Source organism: Diadema setosum, chromosome 9, assembly GCF_964275005.1.
Source record: "Diadema setosum chromosome 9, eeDiaSeto1, whole genome shotgun sequence".
NCBI lineage: Eukaryota > Metazoa > Echinodermata > Echinoidea > Diadematoida > Diadematidae > Diadema > Diadema setosum.
Window position 1 is genome coordinate 1,271,522 of NC_092693.1, and position 27,727 is coordinate 1,299,248.

The window sequence follows — 27,727 nt, forward strand, 5'->3', positions numbered from 1 at the left end:
AGCAATATGGAGTATCTGCAATTTTCCTTGCTGGCCTTTGAATCGTCAAGGCCATTCACTGCCGAATGACTAAATTACAGGCCGTGACTGAAGTGGTAGGACATTTACCAAGTTGCTCGTCACTCTCTCCCTTCCCCTTAATTTGTTGCCTTGTCTTTTCCGTACCGTTGCATTCGTACTATCATCTTGCACCTTCTGAACTTCAGCCACTCGAAATCGCTCCTTGCATCCTAATGCTTTTTCCAAACGCCTGCTACATTAATGAGCGTGAATTTCACATGTGGCATATGGAGTGGGGTGCATAATTTGCTTATAGCTCATCACCAGTAGAGCGTTATATGACATTCTCTCTCTGTCTGTCTCTCAGGTTGTGAGGGGCAGAAAGTGAGGGAGAAAGGAAAGGCAAGAATGAGGAAAGAGGAACTTTTAATCACTGTGACACGTTGTCACCTCTCAATATTCCTCTTCTCCGTTTTGATCATTATTGTTATGTCCACGAGTGCGGAATGCAAAAGAACGTTTGGAGTGAGGGAGCGATTCTGAATAAAGATGAAGATGATGTGGTCTGATGGCTAACTTAATTTGCATATGGAGTATTTAACATGCCCTGTCCTCTTTGCTTATGGTGGAAATGAGAAATCTTAACTTACGGTAGGATGAACTTCTCATTTCAGTGATGCTGCAAACAGCCAACAAATAATATTTCCCCTGTTTCTTCAGTGCAGGCAGTGAAGATGGAGTTTTGTCCTTGAATCTGGAGACACTGACTTTTCATGGAACATTTCCTCATAGAGTCATCTTGTTTTTATTATTACCATGCTTTAGCGAGAAAAAAATGAATTCACAGTCAATTTTTTTAATAAAAAGTGTGTTGTGTTGCTGCATGCTGTGTGGATTAATTCAAGAGCTAGGCTTCAGATTTCATTTAAGATTAACAATTTTGACAAACTCTGAAAATTTGGTAAAAGTATAAAAATCAAAAAACAAATTTTAGTGTTAAGAAATTCTTTTGAAAATGAAACTGTAATATAGTTCAAAGCATCAACAAAATGTATTGTGGGATCAAACAGATATACAGAGTTTTGGATAATTTTGGTCAACAATAAGTTATGTAAACTTCAGGGAATTCTTTTATCATTATGGTGATATCACATATCTTGATCCCTTTACTACTACTCACTGATTTTATGTATGTTTACATCTTGATCAGGCCCTTTGTCTGTGTTGTGATAGCATGGCTGTTGTTTTTTCTCAGAAAATCAATTGTGCAATAAGGAATCAGTGCCTCTTAGATGCATCAAAATTCTTTCTTTTGTCACTTATTTTAAGAAATAAAAAATCCTCAGTCGATCAGGCAGATTCTCCCTTTCACATGATTGCCCACTGCCTGTCTTAATGCTGCTTCTACCAAATTATGCAGAATTAAGATTCTGAATTCGGCTGTATTGTTCCTGATATGTTTTGTATTAATTTTCCTTGTATAGCTGTGATATTTATATGTATCATACATGTTATGTACAACGATTGAAATTTGACTAATTTGTACTCACAGTTTGTTTATTTTCCTGTTTTGGTTATGTCAACAGATGTATCAGCAACCGTCTGCACGTTTGATCTGATTCTGCCTGGCTCCATCAATGTGTGGTCATAACAAGTCACCATGGCTGCAGTGGAACCACCTGAATCTACTGGATCAGACAGCAGCCCTTCTGGTGAGGACATTCTGAAACAAGAAGAGCTTGACAACTCTCATGCAGAAGAACCAGAACCAGACCTAGTTCTGAGCCAAGACCCGACTTCAGACACTGTCGCTGAAAATTGCATCACTGAGAACAACGATGAAAGTGAGACTAATGAATACCTTGAAAACAGTGCCAACGAAGAGTTACCCAAGGATGCAGCAGCAGACGACTCCCCTGGGTATAATGATGTGAGTAATGAGGATGATGCTGATGAGGAGAGTGGGACCGGGGCAGTCAGAGAAGTCACATGCAGCAAATGTTCCAACAAGTTCACAGACTTGCAGACATACATGGAACACAGCTGTATCATGACGACGTGTGAAGCACGTCTACCAGAGGAGGAAGACGGTATGGTGTCCATTAGTGGCAACGACAGTGAACTCAGTGACATGGAGAACTTTGAGGGTGAGATTGTGTATCAACCAGATGGCTCGGCATTTCTCATTGACAGCAGTGAGAGGCCAGAGACAGAAGGCAATTCCATCTCGACCATGGAGAATTCACAGTCGGAAGTTAGCAAGCTCTTGAAGGAGCATGAAAAGATGAGTGCCCTGCCTGGCATTGTCAATGCATTGCATATACCCAGCTACATGACCATGGGCAATGTCTCCCAGTTTGGGATGATTTCAGGACAGTATGGAACACCAATTGTGCACAGCTTCAAGGTGTACGATGTACGTAACAAGGCTGAAGATGAGGAAAGCAAGGACACGGACAAGGATGACAAACATGGTTTTGGGGGTGCAACTGTGGGAAAGCCAATCCTAATGTGTTTTATTTGCAAGCTTTCGTTTGGTTTTGCCAAATCCTTCATGACACATGCAACTCATGAACACAAAATGACATTAAATGAGGAAGAGAAACATATCATGGGCAGAAAGGATCAGTCTGCCATCATTCAGGGTTTGGGCAAAGAGAAGGAACCTCTACTATCTTTTCTTGAACCAAAAGCCACCAAGCAACAATCAATCCACAGTATAGCCAACCTGAGACCTAGTCAGGGGGGCTTTGGTCAGTCTGTGTACTCAAGTGCCAATTCCAGTGTAAGCTACATGTACCCTGTCTCAGTTGCTATCAGTACTACACCACACACCACCACTACCATCTCAACTACCTCAGATGCTGCCTGCACACATTTGGACACCAACAGTTCACCTACCAATATGCACCATGCAGTGGGATTGCTCCAAAACAGTACTGCAGTGAGTGATGAGAGGCAGGCAAGTAACGGAACATGGCGACACGAAGAGGGCATGTACATCTCGCCCCAGCGGCCATCCTCGACCGACTTGTGTGGCAACCTTGAAGGTCAACCCTGTCCAACTGAAATAGAAACTGCCAAGATGGGTGAAATCGAGCGGAGGGCAACTCCTGATGCTGATCCACATGGGCCTCCGTGTGTCCACAACGAAATGATGGCAAACCATGTCCAGAACAATGAGGCTGATGACGTTGCTTCAGGTGAATCCCTTACAAACAACAACAACAAAGAGGCTGCACAGGATGCTGCCCACCCCAGTCCGCAGTATCCAGACGGAGATGGTATGGATGGTGACATACCTCACAATCATGATCCTTCAGCTACCGGCTCTGTGGAGTGCCCAAAGTGTGACATGGTTCTTGGGTCATCTCGCTCCCTGGGCGGACATATGACAATGATGCATTCTCGTAATTCATGCAAAACCCTCAAATGCCCCAAGTGTAACTGGCACTACAAGTATCAGCAGACGTTGGAAGCCCATATGAAGGAAAAGCATCCCGAGACTGAATCCAAGTGCATCTACTGTGAGACAAATCAACCACACCCAAGGCTGTCCAGGGGAGAATCATACACCTGTGGATATAAACCATATCGCTGTGAAATTTGCAACTATTCCACCACCACTAAGGGCAATCTGAGTATTCACATGCAGTCTGACAAGCATCTTAACAACATGCAGGAGTTGCAGAATGGTGGAGATCATCTTTTCATGCATCACAAGTTGAATGACCTTGCCCAAGCAGCCAAACCTAAGCACAAACAGACATGGAGATGTGATGTGTGTGACTATGAGACCAACGTGGCTAGGAATCTGCGCATTCATATGACTAGTGAGAAGCACATCCACAACATGATGGCAATCCAACAAAATGTGTCCCAGATGCAGAGGGAGATGCAGAACAACATGACGGGACTACCACCAGAAGAGTCCATGTACATGATGCTTGGCCAGAATCCAATGCTGCCTGTTATGCATGGTCAGGAACCAAGTATGATGGACATGCAGGCTTTCATGACCCAGTACCAGTATGACCCAGTGGCCTACAGTGCTTGGATGAATAACATGGCCATGGGAATGAATGTTCAGGAAGCAGCAGCCGCTGCCCCTCATCCAAACACCCCTGATGATCCGTCAAAGAATGAGCCTCTCACTCTCTACCAGTGTTCTATCTGCAATAACTTCAACACTGAAGATCTGGATGACTTGCACATCCATGTGCACAGAGATCGAAGTGAACCCAACATGGCTCTCTGGAGAGCAGTCATAGGCGACATGCAGCAATGCATGCTTTGTAACTACTCCACCCAAGTGAAGGCCAACTTCCAGTTACATCTCAAGACAGACAAACATCAGCAGAAATTGCAGCTCTTCAATCACATCAGAGAGGGAGGCAAGCAGAATGAGTGGAGGCTGAAGTATATGAATGTTGGCAACCCAGTCCAAGTGAGATGCAATGCCTGTGATTTCTACACGCACAGCGTAGACAAGCTGCGTGCTCATTCCCACCCCAACAATTACCGCCATGAGACAAGTCTGAAGCTCTTCCGCCACATGCAGAGCATCAACATCACCATGAACTCCGAGACGCGTCGCTTCCATTGCCCCCTATGCAGCTTTTATACCCGGACCAAGTTTAACCTGATGCAGCATATTCAGTCTGTGCAGCATCTGAAAAATGAAGCTAAACTCGCCAAGCAAGATGGGCAGGGTGTAGATGCTGATGGAACAACTACAGATGGAGCTTTGGATCTGTCCAAGAAGGAGCGTCCCTCATCTGCTGAATCAATGCCAGAGGACCAACTTATCAATTCCAGTATTCTAAACAGCAATGAACAACCAGAAAATTTGAGTAAAGCAGGCACTCCATCCAATGCAGGTGGTAAAAGTGACATCAGGGGCCATACCACCACACAAATATTCTCCTGTCCCTACTGTAAATACAGCTGTGTGGACCAACAGCGCATCACTGCTCATGTCATGTCTCAGCATAGTGTGAAGCCGTCTGCCATACTCCGTTGCCCTCTATGCCAAGAAGTATGCACCAACCGTATCAACCTGGAGGTTCATCTGATGGATTCTCACAGTGTGTCCAGGGATTGCATTCAGCGCCTCATAATGTCAGTGGAAACATCTGAGAATGGACCAACATTCCATGCAACTCCATCTGCCAATGCTATTGCAACAGCAACACATCCTATAGATGCCACACCCCCACCAGAGTCACGACCCTCTTCTTCTCAAGGTGCAGATGTAGCTGAGCTTGGAGCTTCCCCCCGTGCATCGCCACAATCATCAGTTCTGTGGGAAGAGGGAACAGAATTGTACAGGTGCCAAAACTGCCACAAAAACTTTGCCAACATAGACCTACTTTATGGCCATCAAAATGAGTCATGCCCTCTGAAAGAGCAAGACACACCAAATGGACCAGGATTTCTCTGCTGGAAGAAAGGTTGCAATCAGTATTTCAAGACAGCCTCGGGTTTGCAAGTTCACTTCAAGGAAATTCATGTCAAGCGGCATCAACTCCCTGGAGCCAAGCCAGAGCCACCTAAGCCCGAGTCAAGCACAGGGCAAGTCAGCCTCAAGTGTGTGGTATGTCAGAAAGTCTTCCGTTCTATGTCAAACCTACAGAGCCACTTGGAGACAACCCACCCAGATTTGAATCAAGAAGACGTCTTGCAGATGCTTGCCACAATGCCAAATGGGGATATCGCAGGACTCCTCCCAAATGGACCAAATGAGATATTAGAAGATGACCAACAGAATAATTACAGTATAGATGACTCTCTTTCAACCTGCAATGGGACTGATGGCAGCTACTCTGGAGACTTGGATGAGATGGAAATGGATGGACCAAAACCTGAAGAAGGCAGCTTTTTAGACCCTACCAAGAAGTACAAATGTCAGCGGTGCCGTGTTGGCTTCTCGAAACAAAGTGAACTGAGCAATCATAACAAGACGGTGTTTCACAGGAAGGGTGACCGTGCTGCCCAAACATTCTCAGTGGACAAGTATTTAGATCCCAACAGACCCTACAAGTGTGATGTATGTCGTGAATCCTTCACCCAGAAGAGCATCCTTCTTGTGCATTTTAACTCTGTTTCTCACTTGCACAAACAAAAATTGAGTCTGAATGAGCCAGCTGAACCAGAAATGCCAACCGATCATGGAGACAACAAGCCATACAAATGCACACTCTGCAAGGTTGCATACAGTCAGCAGTCAACCCTTGATACTCACATCAGATCTGTTCTTCATCAGAGTAGAGCTGCTAAACAGGAAAATGCAAGTATTGCTCAAGAGAGGGAGGAGGGTGAGCAGATGGTGCTTGGAGTTGGAGGAACCATTCTCCCAGCACCATCCCCCACTCAACAACAGCAGCAGCAACAACAGCAACAGCAGCAGCATCATCATCAACAGCAGCAGCAGCAGCAACAGAAACACAAGCAGCATCACAAAACGCAGCAGCAGCAGCCACCCCAGTCATCAAAGTCTCCTGGAACTCCAGCTGATGCACAGTCACAACACCACCAGCAGCAACAGCTCCTACAGGCCCAGCAGGCACATCTTCAGGCACAGCATGCTTACTACCAGCAAATGCAGTTTCAGCAAGCTTTACAGCTCCAGCAAATTCATCAAGCACAGTTGCAACAGCAAATTGCCGCTCAGCTGTCAGGTGTTCCAGGTCAAGCCAATGACCCCAATGTAGCTGCCATCCTCTCTCAAGACCTGTCTATGATGCTAATGCAGAGTCTCTCTCCAGCAGCCACCATGATGTATCCGGCCCAAATTCCTCTGTCACCAAGTATGTATTCATGTGCCATGTGTGGGACTGTTCTCCCAAGTCATGAGGCGCTCATCCAGCATCAACCAACATGCCCCAAGGCTTCTTCCTCCACCAGTGTTGCCACAACTTCAACACCAGTGGCAGAAAAGCCACCAGCAGCCACCACGACTGTTACACCAGCTACCACAACTACTGTTACTCCCAGTGTTGTTACAAAGCCTGCTGAAATGCCAAATGCAAGAAGAATACGCACCTCTGCCGTTCAGCGCAAGTTGCTGGAAAGCTACGGCTTTGATCTTGTGCAGCAATTCAATGAGTTTGCAATGGGTTTGCCATCCAGCATAGCATTAGAAGACAAGTTTTACTGCCAGGGATGTAGGAAAGAGTTCTCAAGTATTTGGGTGTATAAAGCTCATATGGAAGAAGTCCACAAAAAATTATTGCCAAATGACATAATTGAGAAGTACACACAGTTGTTCAAGGATGAACTACAAGGAGAAGAGGATGATGAAGAAGAAGATGCAACAAAAGTTACAGAGGAGTCTGTAAAGCAAGATGAGAAGTCCAAAACCGTGAAATTGGATATGAAGGTAAAAGCAGAAAAAGAGGACACTAAAGAAGTTCTGGTAAATGGACAAATGTCTGGCACCAGTGAAACAATTCCATCAAGTCAGGATCAGTCTGCATCTCAGGTTATGCCACCACCACCCCCACCACCGCCACCTCAAGTGTTTCCGGTCAACCCCTACCAAATTGCCATGATGCAAGCTCTGCAGCCAAGCAGCCCGTCCACTTCCTCAAATAGCAGTTCCACAGTTGGGCAATTCCCAGTGCCAGTACAACATGTTCACTCTCTCACACAGCAGCCGAGCCTCAGTCCTGCAGGCATGCAGCAGTTACCACCATACCTTGATCCCAACTATCTACAGCAGAAATCTCCAAAGCGTGCCCGAACAAGAATCACAGATGATCAGCTAAAGATCTTGAGGGCTTACTTCGACATCAACAACTCGCCAACTGAGGATGCGATTGCAGAGATGTCAGCAAAGTCTGGTCTGCCTCATAAAGTCATTAAACATTGGTTCAGAAACACACTGTTCAAAGAGAGGCAACGCAACAAGGATTCTCCATACAATTTTAACAACCCACCGACAACAACTTTACTAGACGCAGAACGAGCTAAGAAGAGAGAGAGCAGTGAGATGCTGTCTGGAGGGTCATCAGAAAAGAAACCAGCCAGAGATATGGAGAGAGATACCTTTGATCTGGATCCCATCAGGCCTACGTCCAGTCCCAGTATGCGATTCCTAGCTGAGCAAGCAATGGTCAAACCAGTGAAGCAAGAAATCCCTCTTCCACCTCCACATGCCCCTCCACCAGCTGCTGCAGCTGCAGCGGCTGCAGCAGCCGCAGCAGCAGCACAGGCATCCACTCTTTTACCATCAGCTACTGCCATGAAGGAGCCAAAGCCCCAGAGTCCCATAGTGTCAATGGTGCCAGAACCATCTCTTCCAAGACCAGAGATAAATGAGATGGAAACTGCTGCTGAGGAACGCAGAGATAAGATTGTGGAGCAGACTTACAGAGATCCCATAGATATTAGATCCAGTATGTCAAGTGATGACGCCATGGACAAACACCAGAAGCTGTCAATGCCAAACTCTACTCCCCTTGTCGTCACATCAGCTCCTATCACTCCTACCTCCAGTATATCAGATATGACCTCACCTCTCTCATCCCCGATATCTCCAGTTCCTCCTCGCTCTGTCATATCACCAACTAATTTGTCATGCAGCTCTTCTAGTTCTTGTGACAAGTCGATGAGAAGATCTGGAAGGACCAGGTTCACCGACTACCAGATTAAGGTGCTGCAAGAATTTTTTGAGAATAATGCCTATCCAAAGGATGATGATTTAGACCATCTGTCACGACTTCTCAACCTTAGTCCCAGGGTGATTGTTGTATGGTTCCAGAATGCAAGGCAAAAGGCTAGGAAAATGTTTGAAAATCAAGCCCCTCCTGAAGGACCTACTGAGCAAGATGGTCTGAGTGGAAGGTACAAAAGAACACCAGGCCTCAACTACCAATGTAACAAATGCATGCTTGTTTTCCAGCGATTTTACGAGCTCATCAAACATCAAAAACAGCATTGCTACAAGTACAGTAGTCTCAGCACAACTAGTAGCAGCAGTTCCCAACACAGTCCAACTCCAGCTACTCCACAACAGTCATCAGTCAGCCCAGACCCCTTCTCCAAATTAGCTGCAGAATCTTCCACACCAAAACATACTCCAGATCCACCTACAGCATCAGCTTCATCCACATCTACATCATCTTCATCATCAAGATCAAAGTCTGAGCATAAGTCGTCACCTGCATCTTCTTCGTCTTCATCCAAAGGGGCTCAGTCAGAAAATGAGAAACCATCCAAGAGTGGACATCACTACAAATGTGAGCAGTGTAAGGTGGCTTTCCCACAGCTTGAGCAGTGGCGTGAACATCAACAGGTGCACATCATGGGTATGCAGATCATGAATAGCTACATCCCACAGCAGATTCCTTACAACATGATGTACATGCCATATGAGGCTTTCAATGGTCTCACTACAGAGCAGTACATTAACTATCTCAACACTGCAGGGGGAGCAGGGTCACCAACAAAGTCAAAGAATTCTGACACCAGTGATGAAGCAGCTGGCCAGTCGTCTGACCAGGGAAGCTCCGACTCCGATCCAAAGAAGGACAAGAGGTTACGGACGACGATATCTCCAGCCCAGCTGGACATTCTCTATGCCAAGTATCAGGAAGACAGTAATCCTACAAGAAAGATGCTTGATGTGATATCGGAGGAGGTTGGCTTGAAGAAGCGAGTTGTGCAGGTTTGGTTCCAGAACACCCGTGCTCGCGAGCGTAAAGGCCTTTTCCGCCTCTCAGCTCTTCAACCATCTATGAGATGCCCATTCTGCAAAGCTGCCTTCAAGGTAAAATCTGCATTGGAAGCTCACATCAAGGTGAGACACTTCGACAAGATTCAGAGCAGTGCACAGGTTGACAGTATCATAGCTCAGGCTTGCAGTCCCGAAACTCTCCATGCCATGGAGATGGAAGCCGGTCGAAGCAGTGTTGGGAGTGACGATAGACACCTGGAGAGCAGGGTGAGCGACTCTCTTATGTACAGCGATGACAGCCGCAATCACACTTACTCAGAAGATGGTGAGGGCGGCAATAGAGAGGAAGAAGAAGCCATGTCTGTCAATAGCTATCGTGATGCTGAAGACAAAAATGATGAGCGCAGCATGGATGAGCGAAACGAGGACAAGAACTGGGAGGAGCGGAATGAGAGTGAGTTGCCACCACGAACATCCAGCCAAAAAGGTAGTGATGGAGATGGTGGCCTAATGCAGTCTGACATAGTCTTGGACAAGTTACCGAAGGACTCCTACCTGCTCTCTCCTACCAGCAGTGTCGCAGGAGAGGATGCTGTATCAGAGGCTGGCTCAATGGACAGGAGTGAAGACTCCTACAGTAATGCAGACGACTCAGAGAGAGGGCTCAAACGATATCGCACACAGATGTCTCAGCTACAGCTCAAAATCTTGAAGCACTGTTTCAATGACTATCGTACACCCACCATACATGAATGCGAGCTTCTTGGTCAGGAGATTGGTCTTCCAAGGCGGGTAGTGCAGGTTTGGTTTCAGAATGCACGAGCTAAGGACAAGAAAGGCAAAGGGACTGTGACCAAACACTTTGGCATGATTGGATCCACAGGAGATGGGACATCTGAGTGTAAAATCTGCAAGACAAAGTACTCCAGCTCCATGTCAGTGCGGGACCATGTGTTTACAGAGCTTCATGTGAGGAACGTCAAACTTCATGTCAGCAAAGAGCTAGAGAAGTACGAGACAGAGGAATCCAGCATGTTCCTGCCAAAGCTGGAACAGGGCAAGCGCAGCCAATCTGCTTCCAGCTCTTCCAGCCAGCACCTAGTGGGTAGTCCACCGGCAGCAGCCACTGCAGCTGCTCTGAACCTCAATCCTGTTGCAGCTGCTCAGATGCAAGCCCTGCAGGCCATGCAGGCCCAGATGTTGACTCCTCAGCTCCCTGCCAGTCACTTCCCACATGTTGCTTCATCAGTTACAGGTAGCTCTGGATCTCACCCACTGACATCGGGGAGCTCCAGCAAGCATGAGAAGGATTCCAGACCATCATCGGCCAAGTCCTCCAAGCCTGACATGGAAGCCAGTCAGCCATCCTCTAGCCAAGCAAGCATGCCCAACTCTGCTGCTGCTGCAGCGGCGGCAGCGGTGTCAGCTGCACAGCTCGGAGTGAACCCGAATGAAGCTGCACTGATGTCCTACCTGTATGGTGGAGTACCTCCCTATTATGCTCAGGTGCCCATGATGTACCCAGTCTACCCCATGGGCCTGGAAATGCTGTATGCTCAGGAACAGGCTGCTGCCATCCCCCCTCATATTCTACAGGTGAGGCACTGAACAGATAGAAATGATAGACAATATCCAAACTTAAGTTAAGACACCAAGGAAGACATGCTGATAAAAACACATGATATTGGGCTTATTTACTATCTAAACTCAGATCATGTGTTTCATGAGACAAAGAATAGCATTCCAAGCATTTCCAATTTAATCGACATGGAACAGACCTTCCATGGAACCTTGCATGTACAATTTGTCATTCATAAGTACAATAGGTATTTTTCTTTCATCACTGAGACCACCAATGCAAGTATTTTTATAAGCATAAAATGACTTCCTCAATATCCATGATCAGTTGCATGATATTACTTACTGTGTACCATTGTGATTGGCAGAACAGAAAGATGATGGCATAAGTCCCAGTAAAATTGTCATTATAGAAGTCTGTTGTTACATTTATCATGTTCACAAGGACACGTGCATTGTAGTGTCAAATGTAACGGCTAGAAATAGTCAAATTTGATAGAGGATGTTTATCATTATACATTTGCTCAGATATTTTAGTGGTATTCCAATTTTAAGTGCAGTGATATTAGTGTGGCTTACTTGTGTGTGATTTTTGTTTTTAAAGAGCAGTTCTTTTTGTTCTTGAGTTTTTATTTTGGTTGGTCTGTTAGTTTCCAAGTTACCTAAGGGACTGTGTGTCAAATAAGGAATTGAAAGCATGATGCATGGTTTGTTTGCATGATCTGTTACTATAGAGTGGTCACAATGAAGTATTTTCCATCAGATGGATTAAAAACTCTTTTCATCTTTCAAGATATGTTTGGATCTGCATGTGGTATACCCCATCCTGAAATCTCTAGATTTCATTGAGTCATAATCATGTGTTCATTATAGCTGATAAAGCTAGTATACAGACATTTGCAGTGAGGTGGTGCTATAATTTCATGTCCAGTGGTTTATGGAAATATTTATCTTTTCTGTGGTGTGTTACATCCTTGCACAGTGTTTCAAAGCTGTTAGCCGATTTTCCAGAACCTATTCCATTTTTTTTTTGTCTCCCTCACTCACCCATTTCTTAGAGGAATTCCTGTAGTTTGCGTTGTTTGTTTCATTTTGATTTGTTTTAGTTTGTTGTGTTTTGTTGTGGCAATTTTTGGACTGTTTGTTTGCATGTTTATTATTTTTGTAACAGGCCTATGCTTCCAACCCCCTCGCTGCAGCACAGTTACATGGCCTGATGGGAAAAGTACCTGAAGACCAGCAACAGGCACAGAAGCAGCCACAGTTGCCGCAACACCACCACTCACACCATCACTCCCATCACCACAAATCTAAAGACAAGCACAAGGAAAAAGACTATATCCTTCAGCCAAACTCGTCCACTAACCGCTATCTGTGCAAGAAGTGTGAGCGGGTCTTCACAGACCGTGACCTGGTGACCTCCCATCAGGTCACCAAGTGCTACCTGGGGAAGGTGGTCAACATCGAAGAGACAGTGGAGAAGCTCCTGTCGAATCGTTACCTGTGCCAGCTGTGCCCTCGTGAGGTGCTTTTGAATGAAGACGATGTTAAGCTGCACATAAAGACTCCTGTCCACCAGCAAAAGCTGGCCAGGAAAAGGGAAAAGAAAGAACGGCATCACCACAAGCACCACCACTCCTCCAAGAGTTAGGACCACCTGACCATGATGGGTGTGGCACAGTGGGAGACTGGTCTGCCTTAACCCAGCTTCCCTTGCATGGATCCATTAAAACTGTACAGGGTTTCCATGAATATGCTAGCTAGTCCTCAAAGATACTTCATGTCAATGTTTCTCATCCATTTTTCTTTCCTTCTGACCAAACTGCTGAAGACGAGCCATCATTTTTTTCAGCTCTCATCCTCCACTAGTCCCACAGTGTCACCAGGAGATATGGCGGGATAGGAAAACAGTGTGCACAGGATTAGAGTGTGTGATTACTACACCGGCATTTTGGTATGTATGTGTAAAAGAATGTCATCGTACCAAGAGTGATTTCTCTGCAGAACAATCTTTTGTGGATTCCTCATTTATGTTGTTTCTAGTCCTACTAATATGGATAGCATGGGGTGCTAAATAACATGCATTATTATGCATTTATTTCTTGATGCAAATTACGAAAACAAGTTGTTGTTTTTTTTAATCAAGAGAGTAATGGTAAAATAGCAGATTGTATGTGGAAAGTAAAATCATTCAACATAAGTTTTGGGCATAACATCTATCAAAATAGGAAATTTTTCAAGCATTGTTTTACTGGCATGCAAATAAAAGAAATTTAAACACATAAGAATGGGTCAAAAATCTCCCAGCTAAATCCGGTCTTTTAAATTGTTTGAACTGTCAAAAAAAAAAAAGATAATTGGAGAGGAGTCAACTATTTGAGGTCTCAAGAGTTAGGCAGATGATTATATAATTTTACCATGCTCATCCAGCTTTTTGGAAGAGGAAAAAAGAAGGAAAATGTGCCGGAGAAATTGAGAGAGAGAGAGTGAGAGTGAGAGAATGTAAGCATCTACCTCTAGTGAGTTATGCATCATAGAAGGGATTGTGATTAAATGCCAAATGGTCAGTTAACAAGAGATCTGTCTAAAAACTAACGCAGCTTCCCTCAGAAAGAAGCTCGGGGTTTATTTTGTCACAAATTCAATTGAACCCACGGAGGATGTGTGAGTTTGAGCTGTCTACACAGAGGCATGGCTGAATATAGTGGATTTTTTTGTTGTTTTTTTTTTGTGGTTGTTTCTAGTCAATAGGCAACTTGTGTGTTAAGTCAAGATCAGAAATGAATGTAATCCATTTTGATATATGTAGTACTGCGGGTAGTAATTTTAGTCTTGTTATTTGTGTTTTTATTGATGAGAATTATATATATATATATAATATATATAAGTATATATATATCAGTATTCCAACTCTGTTTATCGTTTTGTTTAAGCAATGAACTGACCAAATCACTGTAGGTTATCTTCTGTTGGAGGCTGAAAGCTGATTTCTTTTTTCTTCTGAGGTTAAACTTTCACCTATGAAATTATTGGGAAACCTGATGCTTTGAAGTACTTTTGCATACCAGCGAAATGAAATGTGATGATGATTTTTTAAGTTTTTGTATACCTCCTTGTTTGACCAACCTTTGTATGATGAGATCATACTTTATTTTGCGATGTCATTGCCACCCAGTAATGATCATTTCTCTCTCTTGCATGTGGACCATTTGCTATCCATGAAATTTGCACAAAATATAGGACTTTATCTGCCCCTAGAGAAGATAAACTTTCCCATAACATTTCTTTTTTTGTGTGTGTAGCATGGAGGAAAGCATTTTGTATGCAGCAGATTACTTTTATATTTCCTTTAGGTTGTACATTGCATTGTATTCAGGTTGAAATAGAATGCTCGAACCTTGGACAGATGCTAAGAGTATCTCTGACAACTTTTCTGAAAAGCTGTTCGTACAAGAGGGATGCATTGCCATGGGCATTTTTCTGTTCTAAATTGTAGACAGTGTGTTTCCTCTGGAAATGCCCAGTGCATTCTTGTTAACATTGCCAAAAGTTTCCCATCTGTGATTGGAAATAGGATGTTGAATGACGGTAAAAATTGAGATGTAGTTATATACATATACGTTAATGACAGAGATTGTCTGTGTTTTTTTTTTTTTCCTGTATAGACTGTGAATATTGCTGAAAATGTATAATATACTGCCAAGATGGTAGCTAAGAATGTACATATTAACCAGATGATATGCACCAAGAAAAAAAATACATTCATACACCTTGCTAACATAAGCAAAAACGACAACAAAATGCACGTGATTGTCACTGACTAGTCCTAGAGAAATATTATGACAAAGGAACATATGATGAAATACATCTGATATCTACGCACCAAGTTTTATGTACAGACTTTGTTTTGGGGAATCTTTTTCTTTTGTTGAGAGTAGAAAACTTTTCACCTTGTGTATCCCTGGTAATTTTTTCCAGTGTCAGAGTGTAACGCTGCATAATAAGAGACTAATTAGAATTCTTAATGATTAAGATCAAAATGTCATGATGTCAGTAGAAAATTTAGACACTCCTTTGGAAGATGTGTGAAAGGATGAAGAGAGCTGTGCCCTGTGTTAGCTTAGAACCTTTCTATTTGTGTCTGTTTGTGTGTGTGTATGTGTGTGTGTCTGTGTATGTTTGTGCGTTCTTGTGCCCTGTTAGCATACCATGCAACAGAAGTGACCTTGTCCAAAAGTCTGTTATCATCATAGATTGCTTGTTTCGTGTAGACGATAAAGAGCTATTTAGTCAAGGATATGTAATGATGGATAGCTGACAAGATTATAGCTTCTATCCTATACCTGGTATCAAGAAGTGACTGGAATCATTGAGTTCATGAATTCAAAACCATTAATATTGTTGCTTGTCATATCTAAAAGTGTCAAAATTTCAATGAACTCATGAACAAAAATATTTGCTCTGTGAAAGGATGAACTACATGAAGAGATTGATGAATTTTAAAGGGAATATTGTTAACTAGATGGAGATATTGCCAGCAATGTAAAAAGGCTGAATCTATAGATGAAGAACCGGAAAGGTAAATGTGGTGATTTGTAAACTAGTCAGATGAGAGTATGTTGGGCAAGAAAAGTACAGAAATCTATTGGAGATGTATATCTGAGCAGTCAGACCTTGTAAAGAGATTGAGAATAGGTGGTGTGTGAAGACATGGTATTGGATGTTTTTACTTTGTCATATTCAGAATGTGTATTTTTGTTTTGTTTCTTCTTTTTTTTTTCTCATGTGACATGTGTTGTTAAGTTGCATATCAAACCATAGTCATGAACTTACATTAAGAGAGATTGAATTTTGTGTTCTTTGCTAAAACTGAAATGGACAATTTATGTCCCATTGTGTTAAGTGTAGGTAATATTTTGATGGACTGGCCGGATTCTCATGTCTTGGATGGGTTAATGTTTGCGCCTGTGCGGTGATGCAGATTCAAAAAAGAGGAAAAAACTAACACAAACGAAAAATTGAGTATTACACAGATTATTTTTGTGTGTAAATTGTAGATTTTGTACTATGTTAGTCACTGTATTTATCATTCATAGTAAGAAAATCATACTTTTCCCTAGTTGCTGCGTGTATTTACATATATATAAATATATATATTTACATCATTTTGAATTACCTTGTATAACGGTGCTTAAATATGTTTTTTTTTTTTGTAATTGACTTGCTGATAATGTTGTTGAATGCAAAAATGGGCCAAACATTTGAGGAGATATGCTACCTGTGAATCTGTATAAATGGAGAGGAATAGATGCAGAATTGCACAAGCTTAAAGTACAGAAAAAATAGTCACCTCTAGATTAATGCATATCTTTTGTATGCTAACAGAATGGGAAGTTTGTTTGCATTTATGTGTACTACTAACTGATAATTATGTTTGTATTGCTTTTTTTTTTTTGTACTGTAGATAGTCCAGCTGTAGGCATGTGATGCCCTTCTAGATTGCTTGTAAAGCATATTAAGCATTGTATAGGACATGTGTTTGTAGATGGTTTGACAAAACATGAGGCTTATTCTTCTTTCTCTATGTCAACAATTATGTGTTTGTTTCTTTTTTTTTTTTGTTATTTGCTTTCAGTGTGTAGCATAAGAGAGAAGAGAAAAAAAATCATATAAGACAATTTGACACTTTGATACCTCAGAAATATTGCTAAAGTACTTTGCGTCATTGGACAAATGAGACTTTTTTTTATTGCTTGGATTGGAATTTGTACACGGCCAAGTCTTCGACTGGGTCCTGGTACTCCAATATGGTGCTGAAGATATTGAATGGTCGGACAGTGAAACGAGAATTCATACCCCTTCCTTCCAAAAATTACCTTTTCCTTGTCTATCTATCTATCTCTCTCTCTCTCTTTCTCTCTTTCTCGTTCTAACACTATCACGCTATTCCTTTGTAGATCTAGACAGAGATATGGCAAATAAAATGCCTTTATTTTTGTGTATGCAAACTTATTTACAGAACTTGTAGCAGATTGAAAACTAATTGCCAAAAATTTGTAGCATGCTAAGTTACCCACCCCTTCCACCTAAAGAGTTGACTCCCCGTTGTATCCAGCATGTGTTAGGTCCAGGTATACTGTTTGTGTGACAGTGCAAACAAGGCAAAATCTTGGAGAGATGATAGTAAACAGTGTAGTAGCAATCTAAAACTTTGTGGCTGTTTTCTGTGTTAACGTAGAGCCAGCACTTTCAGGAAATTATCACAATGTGTAGAAGCATGGGATTGTGTGTGTGTGTGTGTGTGCATGTGTGTGAGAGTGTGTGTGTGTGTTTGTGTGATACACACCTGAAAGAAAGCTAGCCATGAGTGGTACACCTTTACACCTGCACCAACCTGTACCTGTGGTTTTTGGGCTACCCTGTAAATAGTATACTCAGTATGAAGAGAATGTTACTATAAGCTCTGTAACTGTCTTGTCTTGTGATTTTAGAGAGAGAACAAAAGAAAAAAAAAAAGAAGCATACTGTGCTGACGAAGCTGCATCCGATTTCTGTACCATCACTTTTGTAACGGGGTTTACTGCATGTTTCTGTATTGATATTATAACCGCTTGCTAAGAATAATGTCTAATGAAAAAAATAAAATCTGCCAGCCATGTGTTTACATGAAAAAATGAAGAGATTCAGTTTCACTTTGTCTTTTTGTGTTGCGTTTTTGTGGTTTGTGAGGGAATGATTTTTTAAAGACAATCTCCAGCATTTCTAAGAGATCAGTACATTGTGTATGCTACGTGTATGAATTGTCGGTTCCTGAAAAATTATAATTCCATATAAAAATCACAGTGATGCAGATGATTGCTGGAAGTTGTAAGGTAGGAGCAGGGTTGAAATTGTGGCCGATGAAAATATATAATTTGATTACCCATTTTGGTACTGAAAACTTCCATTTGCAATTTCAAAAAAAAAAATCTTGTTCTTAGTGTACATATCACAAGAAGGATATCTTCCTTATGTCACATATATGTAGTTTTAAATCACTTAACTACAGTTCGACCTCGATTATCCGGCCATGTCGGGACCGGCGCTCATCCGGATAAGCGAATTGGCCGGATATGGGAGACACAATGTTAATGTACATAGCTGCCATCCAAGCTGCCGTCCCAGTGCACTGGCAGCAAGGCAGGTATCGTACTCCGCAACGGTAGTGAAATCTATGCTAGCCTGCGCAGAATTGTAGTCCCTTCTTCACAAAAATAAAGTATATCTTTATGTGAAAATCATACATGTTTTACCTCATTAGATATTGAGAAACCTATCATGCACATCTTATGAACTTAGTGAAATAGATCCATGAAAAGGTGTTAAAGTCACTGTTTTTTCTCAATTTTTGGATGAAAAAAAAAAGTCCTTCACTGCGTGAACGCGTCCGGATAATAGAGATTTCCGGATAAAAGGAGGCCGGATAATCGAGGTCGAACTGTATAGGAAATGAAGACTTGTATGAATAGATGCACCATTGGCCATCATCATTGCTATAGAATCATCTACTTCGTCATCTGGTTAACCACAACAAAAAATTGAGTTTTGTTTTGTTTTGTTTTGTTTTGTTTTGTTTTTTGTTTCGCTGTCTCATTTGGATATGCTCTCAGCGATGCACACTAGCAGCATGAAAGGGTTTCAAATGATATACTCTAAAAGTGGAAATTTTCGCGATGTTGAAATTTTCACGCATTTTGCGCAACCAGAAACTAGCGCGAAAATAAAAGCACGCGAACATTTTTGCCTGCCATATGTTCCTGTGCGTGATGCCTTGATTCCGCGGAATTAAAAACATGTGAAACTCTTCTTACCCAGCCAAGCGCAAAAAATTAGTCATGCGAAAATATCCACTTTTACAGTATATATATGTGTGTGTGTGTGTGTGTGTGTGTATATATATATATATATATATATAGACGATGAAGACAAACAAGTTGACATAATGCATTAGAATCCAACTTCATTTATTTGTAAACCAAATTTTCGACCCTTGCACGGATCTTCCTCAGGGTAACAGTGATATTTGTATTTGAAGCTCAGCACAGATAAATAATAATAATAACAAAGAAACGCGCCTGGTTGTCAGCTTAGAGTTTGAGCTAGGTTAGCAACCAACACGCACGGTTGTTAGCTTAAAATTTGCGCTATCTTCATGAGTGCAAAATCCTTAAACTCAATTATGACGTAACAATGCATCATAAAATGCATAAGAAGTAAGACAAAGACATTTTCAAATCAAACTGATCGTTTACCAGCCGCGCAAAATACATACCAACACGCACGGTTGTTAGCTCATAATTTGCGCTATCTTCATAAGTGCAAAATCCTTAAACTCAATTATGACGTAACAATGTATCATAAAATGCATCATAAAATGCATAAGAAGTAAGACATAGACAAATAAATGAAGTTGGATTCTAATGCATTATGTCAACTTGTTTGTCTTCATCGTCTTCATGCTCTTATTCCAACACGCGGATAATAATACCATTATATATATATATATATATATATATATATATATATATATATATATATATATATATATATATATATATATACATACATACACACAAATATATATTTGTGTGTGTACATCAAGCATAGACACAATCATTTGGAATCACTACAATCCAGATCATATCAACAAAGAAGACATTGTTATTGTTGACAGGAGTAATGGTCAAAAGAGGATATCACATAGACAAGCACCCGACCTGTACATGATAACATAGGGCTGTGGTCTGACATCTTGTCATGACTCAGAGAGGGGTATGACATTTTAAACAATCACGGGTGCTGGTGGATATTTTTAACCTTTTTTTGTCACGTTTTTATGTGCAGCTGGGGATAAGTCTTCCTGTTAGATCCAAATGGCCTACCTGGTTAAAGATTGCTACCTGACAGTAAATCAGAGGCCTGCACATTTTTTTTTTTTTCATTGGCTTGTCCCACCCTCATACCGTAAAGGCATAATTAACCATATGCAGGTGAAACAAAAACCCAGCATTAGTGCTTTAAAATAGTTCTAAAATGTGAGTATGGGATAGAAACAACCACTGTAAAAATCTGAATCCGTATAATCAATGTTAAGCATTGTTAGATACACAAAATGTGAACAATAGTTATAATAAAAATGTTTCCAGACTAAACCTTCTACAGTTATGGTTTATTGAGAAAAATACTGATATCTCCTTATATTTGAGGCTTTATTGCGAAAATGTTATATGGTAGGGTGTTTTGTGATACACCAGACCTACACATATACATCAAATGTGATATCTTGACATTTTTTTAAATCACTGCTCCCAAAGGTAAACAGGGCCTTTAAAGGCATAATTTACCATTTAAAGGTTCTTTAAAGGTCCTGTTTACCTTTGGGAGCAGTGATATAAAAATGTTCAAGATATCACATTTGATGCATATGTATAGGTCTGTCGTATCACAAAACATCTTACCGTATACCAGTTTGGCAATAAAGCCTAAGACATTAGGAGATATCAGTGTTTTTCTCATTACACTGCAACTGCAGACGGTTTGGAAAAATTTTTATTATAACTTTTGTTCACATTTTGTGCATTTTGCAATACTTAACATCAGTTATACAGATTTAACTTTTTACAGTGGTTGTTTCTATCCCTAACTCAAATTTCAGAACTATTTTGAAGCACTTAAGCTAGTATATTATGCCTTTAAAAGTTCTGCTGGTGTCTAGAAACAACAACAACAACACCAAAACACATACATGTAATTATTTTGATGTCCCAGGGCTTGGTAGAGAAGTAGTAGGCCAACAGCAGTGAATGATATACAAGTTCATGAAAAAATACTCTTTTCCTAGTGAGAGAAACAGGTATGGACTGAACCAAGTAGCATGATTTTAATTCACCATTGGAGTTGATTTAATGTCTGAATCCACTTCTGAGAGTCAGTAGAAAGTGCTGTGTTTTTCTTGCATTTGTAATCATTTTAAAAGAGATATCTTCAATGCATTTGCACAGGTTTGAGGTGATAGTTATTAGCTTGAATGCCAGTCAGCAAACTTATCGTGTGTGTTTTTTTGTTTTTTGTTTTTTGGAGTGCACAATAAAAAAAATGGCCAATTTTCTATGATGATGCTGTAATCTGCATTATGTCAGATTTGTATGAATTTAAATATTCACATTTTCTGTAGATATTCATCTGAAAGGTTTCATGAATTTAATACTGATGAAATGAACATAAGAGTTGCAGGTGTGAAAGTGTATGGATAACAGAGAAACCAAAATGACCATAGATAGATAAGAAAGAAAGAAAGAAAGAAAGATAGATAGATAGATAGATAGATAGATAGATAGATAGAAGGATAGATAGATAGGATAGATAGAAGGATAGATAGATAGAAGGATAGATAGAAGGATAGATAGAAGGATAGAAGGATAGATAGATAGAAGGATAGATAGATAGAAGGATAGATAGATAGAAGGATAGATAGAAGGATAGATAGATAGAAGGATAGATAGATAGGATAGATAGAAGGATAGATAAATAGAAGGATAGATAGAAGGATAGATAGATGGAGAGATAGATAGAAGGATAGATAGAAGGATAGATAAATAGAAGGATAGATAGAAGGATAGATAGATGGAGAGATAGATTGAGAGACACAGATAGATGCAGGCAGATGGGTTTATAGACAGATAAATGGAGATTGCTATAGATTGATACATTGCACATTGATAAATAGAGACATAATGAGCACAAACGTACATACATACATACATACATATATATATACATTTGCACCGACATAATTGGATGCATGTTCATGCTAAACATGCTATATACATATATGCATAGATACATACAAGTACACATACCTGCATATTCACATACACACACACACACACACATATGCATGTACATACATACATACAAACATACATACATACAGTGGTATTTAGAGTGATGGATTGATGGATTAGGTATTGATGTGCCCGTATTCCATCATATTTTTGTCAAATATTGAGCCTTCTGCAAGCTGCTCTTCTCTTCCACTTCACTTCTCTCTGACCCACCTTGCTATTCGCCCATTAACCCATTGACGACTAGTCCAAATATACTTGGGCAGGTGTCTACGGAAATGCATTTTATATCAAAATCAGCTCATCCTCAATGGGTTAAACGTGCCCTAAAAAAGAAAAAAAAAAGTCACATGGCCTATTCATACTGTGCTTGGTTGTGATAATTTTCACAATGAAATATCTAAAAGACCAGGCAGATTATCATTGATATTTTCGTGGGCGTGTGAGCCTGGACAGGGACGGGGCAAGATAGGTTGACAAGTCGAATGGATATATTTGCGTCCTGAAATTGGCTGGAATCAGTGTGGTAATTAATTGCCTCGTTTATTTTCCAGAGTATCAGTAAATGATAAACCATCATCTCATAGAGAGATCATGATGAAGGACAAAGTGAATGAGATCCGATCCAACCAATACACGTTCAATATCCCAGTCGCCATAGCTACAAATGCGCTGGTGTGTGAATCTCACCTGTTTATATTCTTTGTTTGGGGCCATGCCCATTACTCAGGAGCTATGGTATTACGTTGCTCGAGTTTGCAGTAATCAGGAGCATCGTTAGGGCCTCAATTTAATGAAAATGAAAGATTTGCATAGTTCTAGCAGTTAATTCACTTAAAATTTTTGTCCTTCATTAATCTTGTAAGCTTTCATTTGTTGAGCTGTATCGCCATGATGAAAACGATCACATCTTTTTTTTTTTATTGATGTATCAGAGGAGCTAATGAGGTGTCACGCAACACACTGCATTGGAGATGATGGTCCTAAACTGGTAATCTAACTCAAACCTGTCTTTATAGCTTGCCATCTGGCATCAAATAAAGATGAAATTCTCACAAAAACAAAAGTAATTAAGCTTTAGGAACTTGTAAGATGTGCTTGGTTCAATCTCTGGGAAGAATTGGGTTTACTTAAGATCTGATGGTCATCTTGTGTAATGTCCACTGATGAGACTGAGCTGATCTCAGTGTGGCACAGAGAGGCTTTACCTCATCAACGGTCAAGGGTGAGAATGACAAATACATGTAGTATCATCTGCAAGGGATGATGCATGTGTTCATATAGCATTGATGGTCCCTATTACTGATGGAAACAAAATGGTTGCTCTTCCAGACTCTTACTGGAGGTTCACCTGGGCACCGTTTCATGAAAGTTTTCAGTCTCTGACAATTTCAGTAAAATCCTTGGGTTTGATTGGCTGAGAAGCTCTGGTGTCCGACTGCTACCACGGTGATTGTCAGAAACTGACAACTTGTCAGGGCTGACAACTTTCATTGGAAACCCTTCCTAATGATCAAGACTTTGGGGAAAACTTCAGGGGCCTGTTTCACAAAGAATCAAAGTCAATCTTAAAATTTAAGATTGATTAAAAATTATGGTATGCCACTGGTTTTCCTGTTCAATTTCATTAGCATTTCACCATCCACTTCAAATTGTTGTTAATATTTATGGAATAATTCCTTTGTTAAATGGCTACATAAAAAAGTCTCCAAAATCTTCATTTTCATCAGAAAGTTGAGCATCATTGACACACACAGCATACCATAATTTTAGTCAAGCTTAAATTTTAAGATCGACTTAGATTCTTTGTGAAACATGCAGGCCCCAGAATGGGCAGGCTCTGAGCATGAATTTTGTCAAAAGAACAACAATCTGTGAAAAACAAGTTAGGATGTTGTTTTGAGTAGTGGATAGTAAAGTCTCATGCCCACTGGTAGTTGAATGAAAAGTGAGAAGATAAAACTTGCTCATAACTTTAGGGCCATGTCTGACCTGTGACAGCTACAAATAAAACCATTGATATAAAGAAATAAAGGATTTTGAAATACAAGGAAACATTGATAGTACTACTGTTACTTCAGGTAAGGATTCTTTGGACTAGGCCTACTTGTGACATTGTTCTAACCTACATCTAAGCTCCCATGTACTGACCTTCCTGACCAGATCTTCCCCAGTTTCCGTGGAAAAATAGATGCAAATCAGTTCGTCAACATGCGAAGACATTTTGAGGTAAAGTTCATTACTGCCGTGAGATTAGTGAGGGAAGCTATGCATCGGTAATGAAGAGACGCCTGTCTCTTCTCTTCGCGTCGGCTGCCTGTCATGCCCTAAGGTGTGGGGAGGATATCCCGGGATAATTAGAAGCGTGTACGGTATAATCACTCATTAGTTCCAACAGGCAGTACTCCTCTACAGATAGATACATGTACATGTGTAATGTATGTGCATGCATGGGCTTGGTTAGTCGTTGACATGAGATACTCCATTTTGATAAAAGCCATGTGTATGCCTGGGTATGCGAGCCATTTAATGTCACTATTGGTGGGATGTACAGCTGAGATACAAACGTGTTTATAACACATTCTTTGCTGTCAATCACTGATTTCATTTGTTCCTGACAAGTATTGATTCATCATTGATTTTTATTCATATCTCCCAGTATTCAGCCACATTCAGCAAGTGGAGCTCACAAGGGTGATTTTAACATGGGTAGTTGTCATGCCATTCCTTTGCAAACAGCCATAAATAGAACATTTCATCCAACAACTGTTCCACTCGCCCTCACTTGCTACATTATTCAGTCAAATCCAGATATTTTGAATTGCATACAACATTATACAATGGTACAGATTTAACATTTCACAATAAAATTACACTGACATAGTTGTAATTTAATGGTAGGATTTTTAAAAAAAGGAACAAAAATCTCATGAAGATTCAAGAAAATCACCAGAAGCAATAAACAACCATGTTCTCATAAGTATAATCATGTCATCAATGGTTAGTTATCACTAAAAACTACTTCATTTTGTGGGTAACATTACATGAAGGTGGCTTACGGTTGATATCAAATAGAAATCTGTACGTACCCCAATGTTTCTTGGCAAAATAGTTTGCAGTTATGTACATGTGTCTACCTCTGAATTCTACTGAAAACAACAAAAATGAAATAGTCATTCAAATAGACAGTCAAATAGTCTTACCCACAGAGGAAAGAAAAAAGAGGTCTTATTGGGAAAGAAGTCTGAGAGCTGACATTTATTTAAAATACTTTTTTATAACTTGGCAACTAAAAGTTATCTGTATGGAATGACCATTGCATATTGAGATACAGGGACATTGTCTTCAGTGTATCTAATTTGAACTGTAAATACCTGTAAATACTGGACAAATGAGAAACAGTGATAATAATAACATTGCTAATACTCATAATCATAATCATAACTATCACAATCATACTCACAATTACAATCATCATAATCATTATCACAATAAATATTCCAATCACTATCACAATCACAATCACTATCATAACCATAATCACAGTTATAATAAAACACTGCAATTCCAAAGATGTTTGGATTTTTTTATTTTTTTATTAATTTTTTTTTAATGAATGACAACAATCCCATATTAATAACCAAATGACACAAGAAGCTAAATGATTGAATGCAAATTTTGATCAGTAGATTGAATGAATAAGTGGCTGTGTTAGAAATGTAGAAATGTGCATCTTCCTTTCTGACATCTTTGCTCCATCTTCCTGACATGCTAAGGTAAACCAAGACTGCAAGCTCAGTTGGAATGGCCGGGATCTTACATTAACAGAGAGAAAGAGCAAGTCATGTATGGTGGCTGAACATTCCAAATAATCATTTTTGTCTGTTACATCTCTGCCTCTGTATTTTTGTATTTTTTTGAATGTTCTTTTTTTTCCCTCTGTTTTAGTCATTTGTTGTACCCGTGCTCCTCATCTCAATCTTTATGCTCAATTTCAACTGGGACGTACGCTCGACAAGCTTGTTTTTAAGTTGGTTCCTTCATATTTCTTGAGCATTCATTCTCAGATTCCAGCTTTCATAGATTGACCACTATGTTTTATATGTTTGCAATATTCTAACTTTCATAGATTGACCACTATGTTTTATATGTTTGCAATATTCTAACTTTCATAGATCAACCACTATGTTTTATATGTTTGCAATATTCTAACTTTCATAGATTGACCACCATGTTATATATTTTTGCAATATTCTATCTTTCATAGATCGACCACTATGTTTTATATGTTTGCAATATTCTATGTATGTCTCCTAGCTGGATATCATGTATTTCCTTTTGTTATATCATGCCTCCTCGGTGGATATCATGTGTTGTTTAATTTTCTTATATTTGATGTATTTTTTCATCGAGAAATATGAAAAATGAAATTGAAAATTGAAATTGAAATTTCTGTGATGCTGGGTTGTAGGCTACTGAGAGGTCAAGTAGCATTGTACATCAGAAGGAAGACTTCCAAATCCACTGTAGCTCCAGTGAGGGCTACTAGTTTAATACCATGGATTTGTTATTCTTTGTTGATGGATACAACACATTGGAATTTGAGACTCGCACCAATACAAACACTCATGCACTGATGGCCTTCATGTCATTCCTCCAACAGTCAATGTAACAAAATCATAACAGATTTAAGTAATTCCATTTTAATAATAATTTCCTTGACGCACGGGATTAGATCATTTATTCCACTTCGATGCAGTGTTTGCTCAATTCATTGGTGTGTTTGTTCCAAATCAATCTTCATTAGTCTTACTGAGCCTTATTTGTAGTGACCTACCACTCTTTGTCAATCCGACTGAGTAATCTCCCTGTAATCATTTCTATGAAAGATTTCTCTTTGACCTCTTCATTTATTCATTCTCTTAATCTTCACAATGCATGCTTATTCGTCATAAATTTCCAGTATTATGTGTCTCTCATTAATAACTTCATAGTTTCCTCGTAAATATGACTAGATCAGATCAAAATCACGCCATCACTTCTCATCATATAAATTTTCCTCTTATGAATATTCCACACAGCATACACTTAATACTACAACTCTTTTCACACACCAAACATAGCACAAAAATGGATATCACGCACAAACATCATACATACACTTGGAATGCTCATACCTACATGACGCATACACTACACACCAATCCCCCCCCCCACACACACACACATCATACACTTGTACACTCTTACCTACACAATGCGAACACCCACACTCTTAATTTCTCTCCCCCCCCCCCCCCCACACACACACTGACCATTGGAACAGCACTATGGGTCTCCTTGTAAATCAATAAGATACTTTGATCTGAAAAACTACCCCAACTTGCCAGCCATTTAGAGGAAATTGAGTGGAAATTGACATAGCTCACACAAGAGACCTGCATTCATTACCAGCTCACACACAGGAATTGAATACATCACAATGCTCACAAAACAAATACATATGCAATATCTTTTTGAAGAAACTGGTATATTTCTTGGCATTTACTTGTGAAACACAGTTCTCCTAAATCCATCGTATTACAAT

General features: G+C 40.3%; 1 protein-coding gene across 6 annotated transcripts in view; it reads left to right on the plus strand.

Moving 5' to 3' along the window:
* LOC140233059 (zinc finger homeobox protein 3-like) overlaps positions 1 to 14,109 on the plus strand; it is a 162,479-nt gene extending 148,370 nt beyond the window's left edge. For 5 of the 6 annotated variants that reach the window (XM_072313172.1, XM_072313173.1, XM_072313175.1 and 2 more), the window contains 2 exons: positions 1,587 to 11,275; positions 12,429 to 14,109. In XM_072313172.1, coding sequence (XP_072169273.1) covers positions 1,661 to 11,275; positions 12,429 to 12,908 — 10,095 coding nt within the window. In that variant the 5' untranslated portion in view covers positions 1,587 to 1,660 and the 3' untranslated portion in view covers positions 12,909 to 14,109. The remainder of the gene's footprint in view (positions 1 to 1,586; positions 11,276 to 12,428) is intronic. The other variant, XM_072313177.1, reaches the window with a different exon arrangement.
* The last annotated feature ends 13,618 nt before the right edge of the window (positions 14,110 to 27,727 follow it).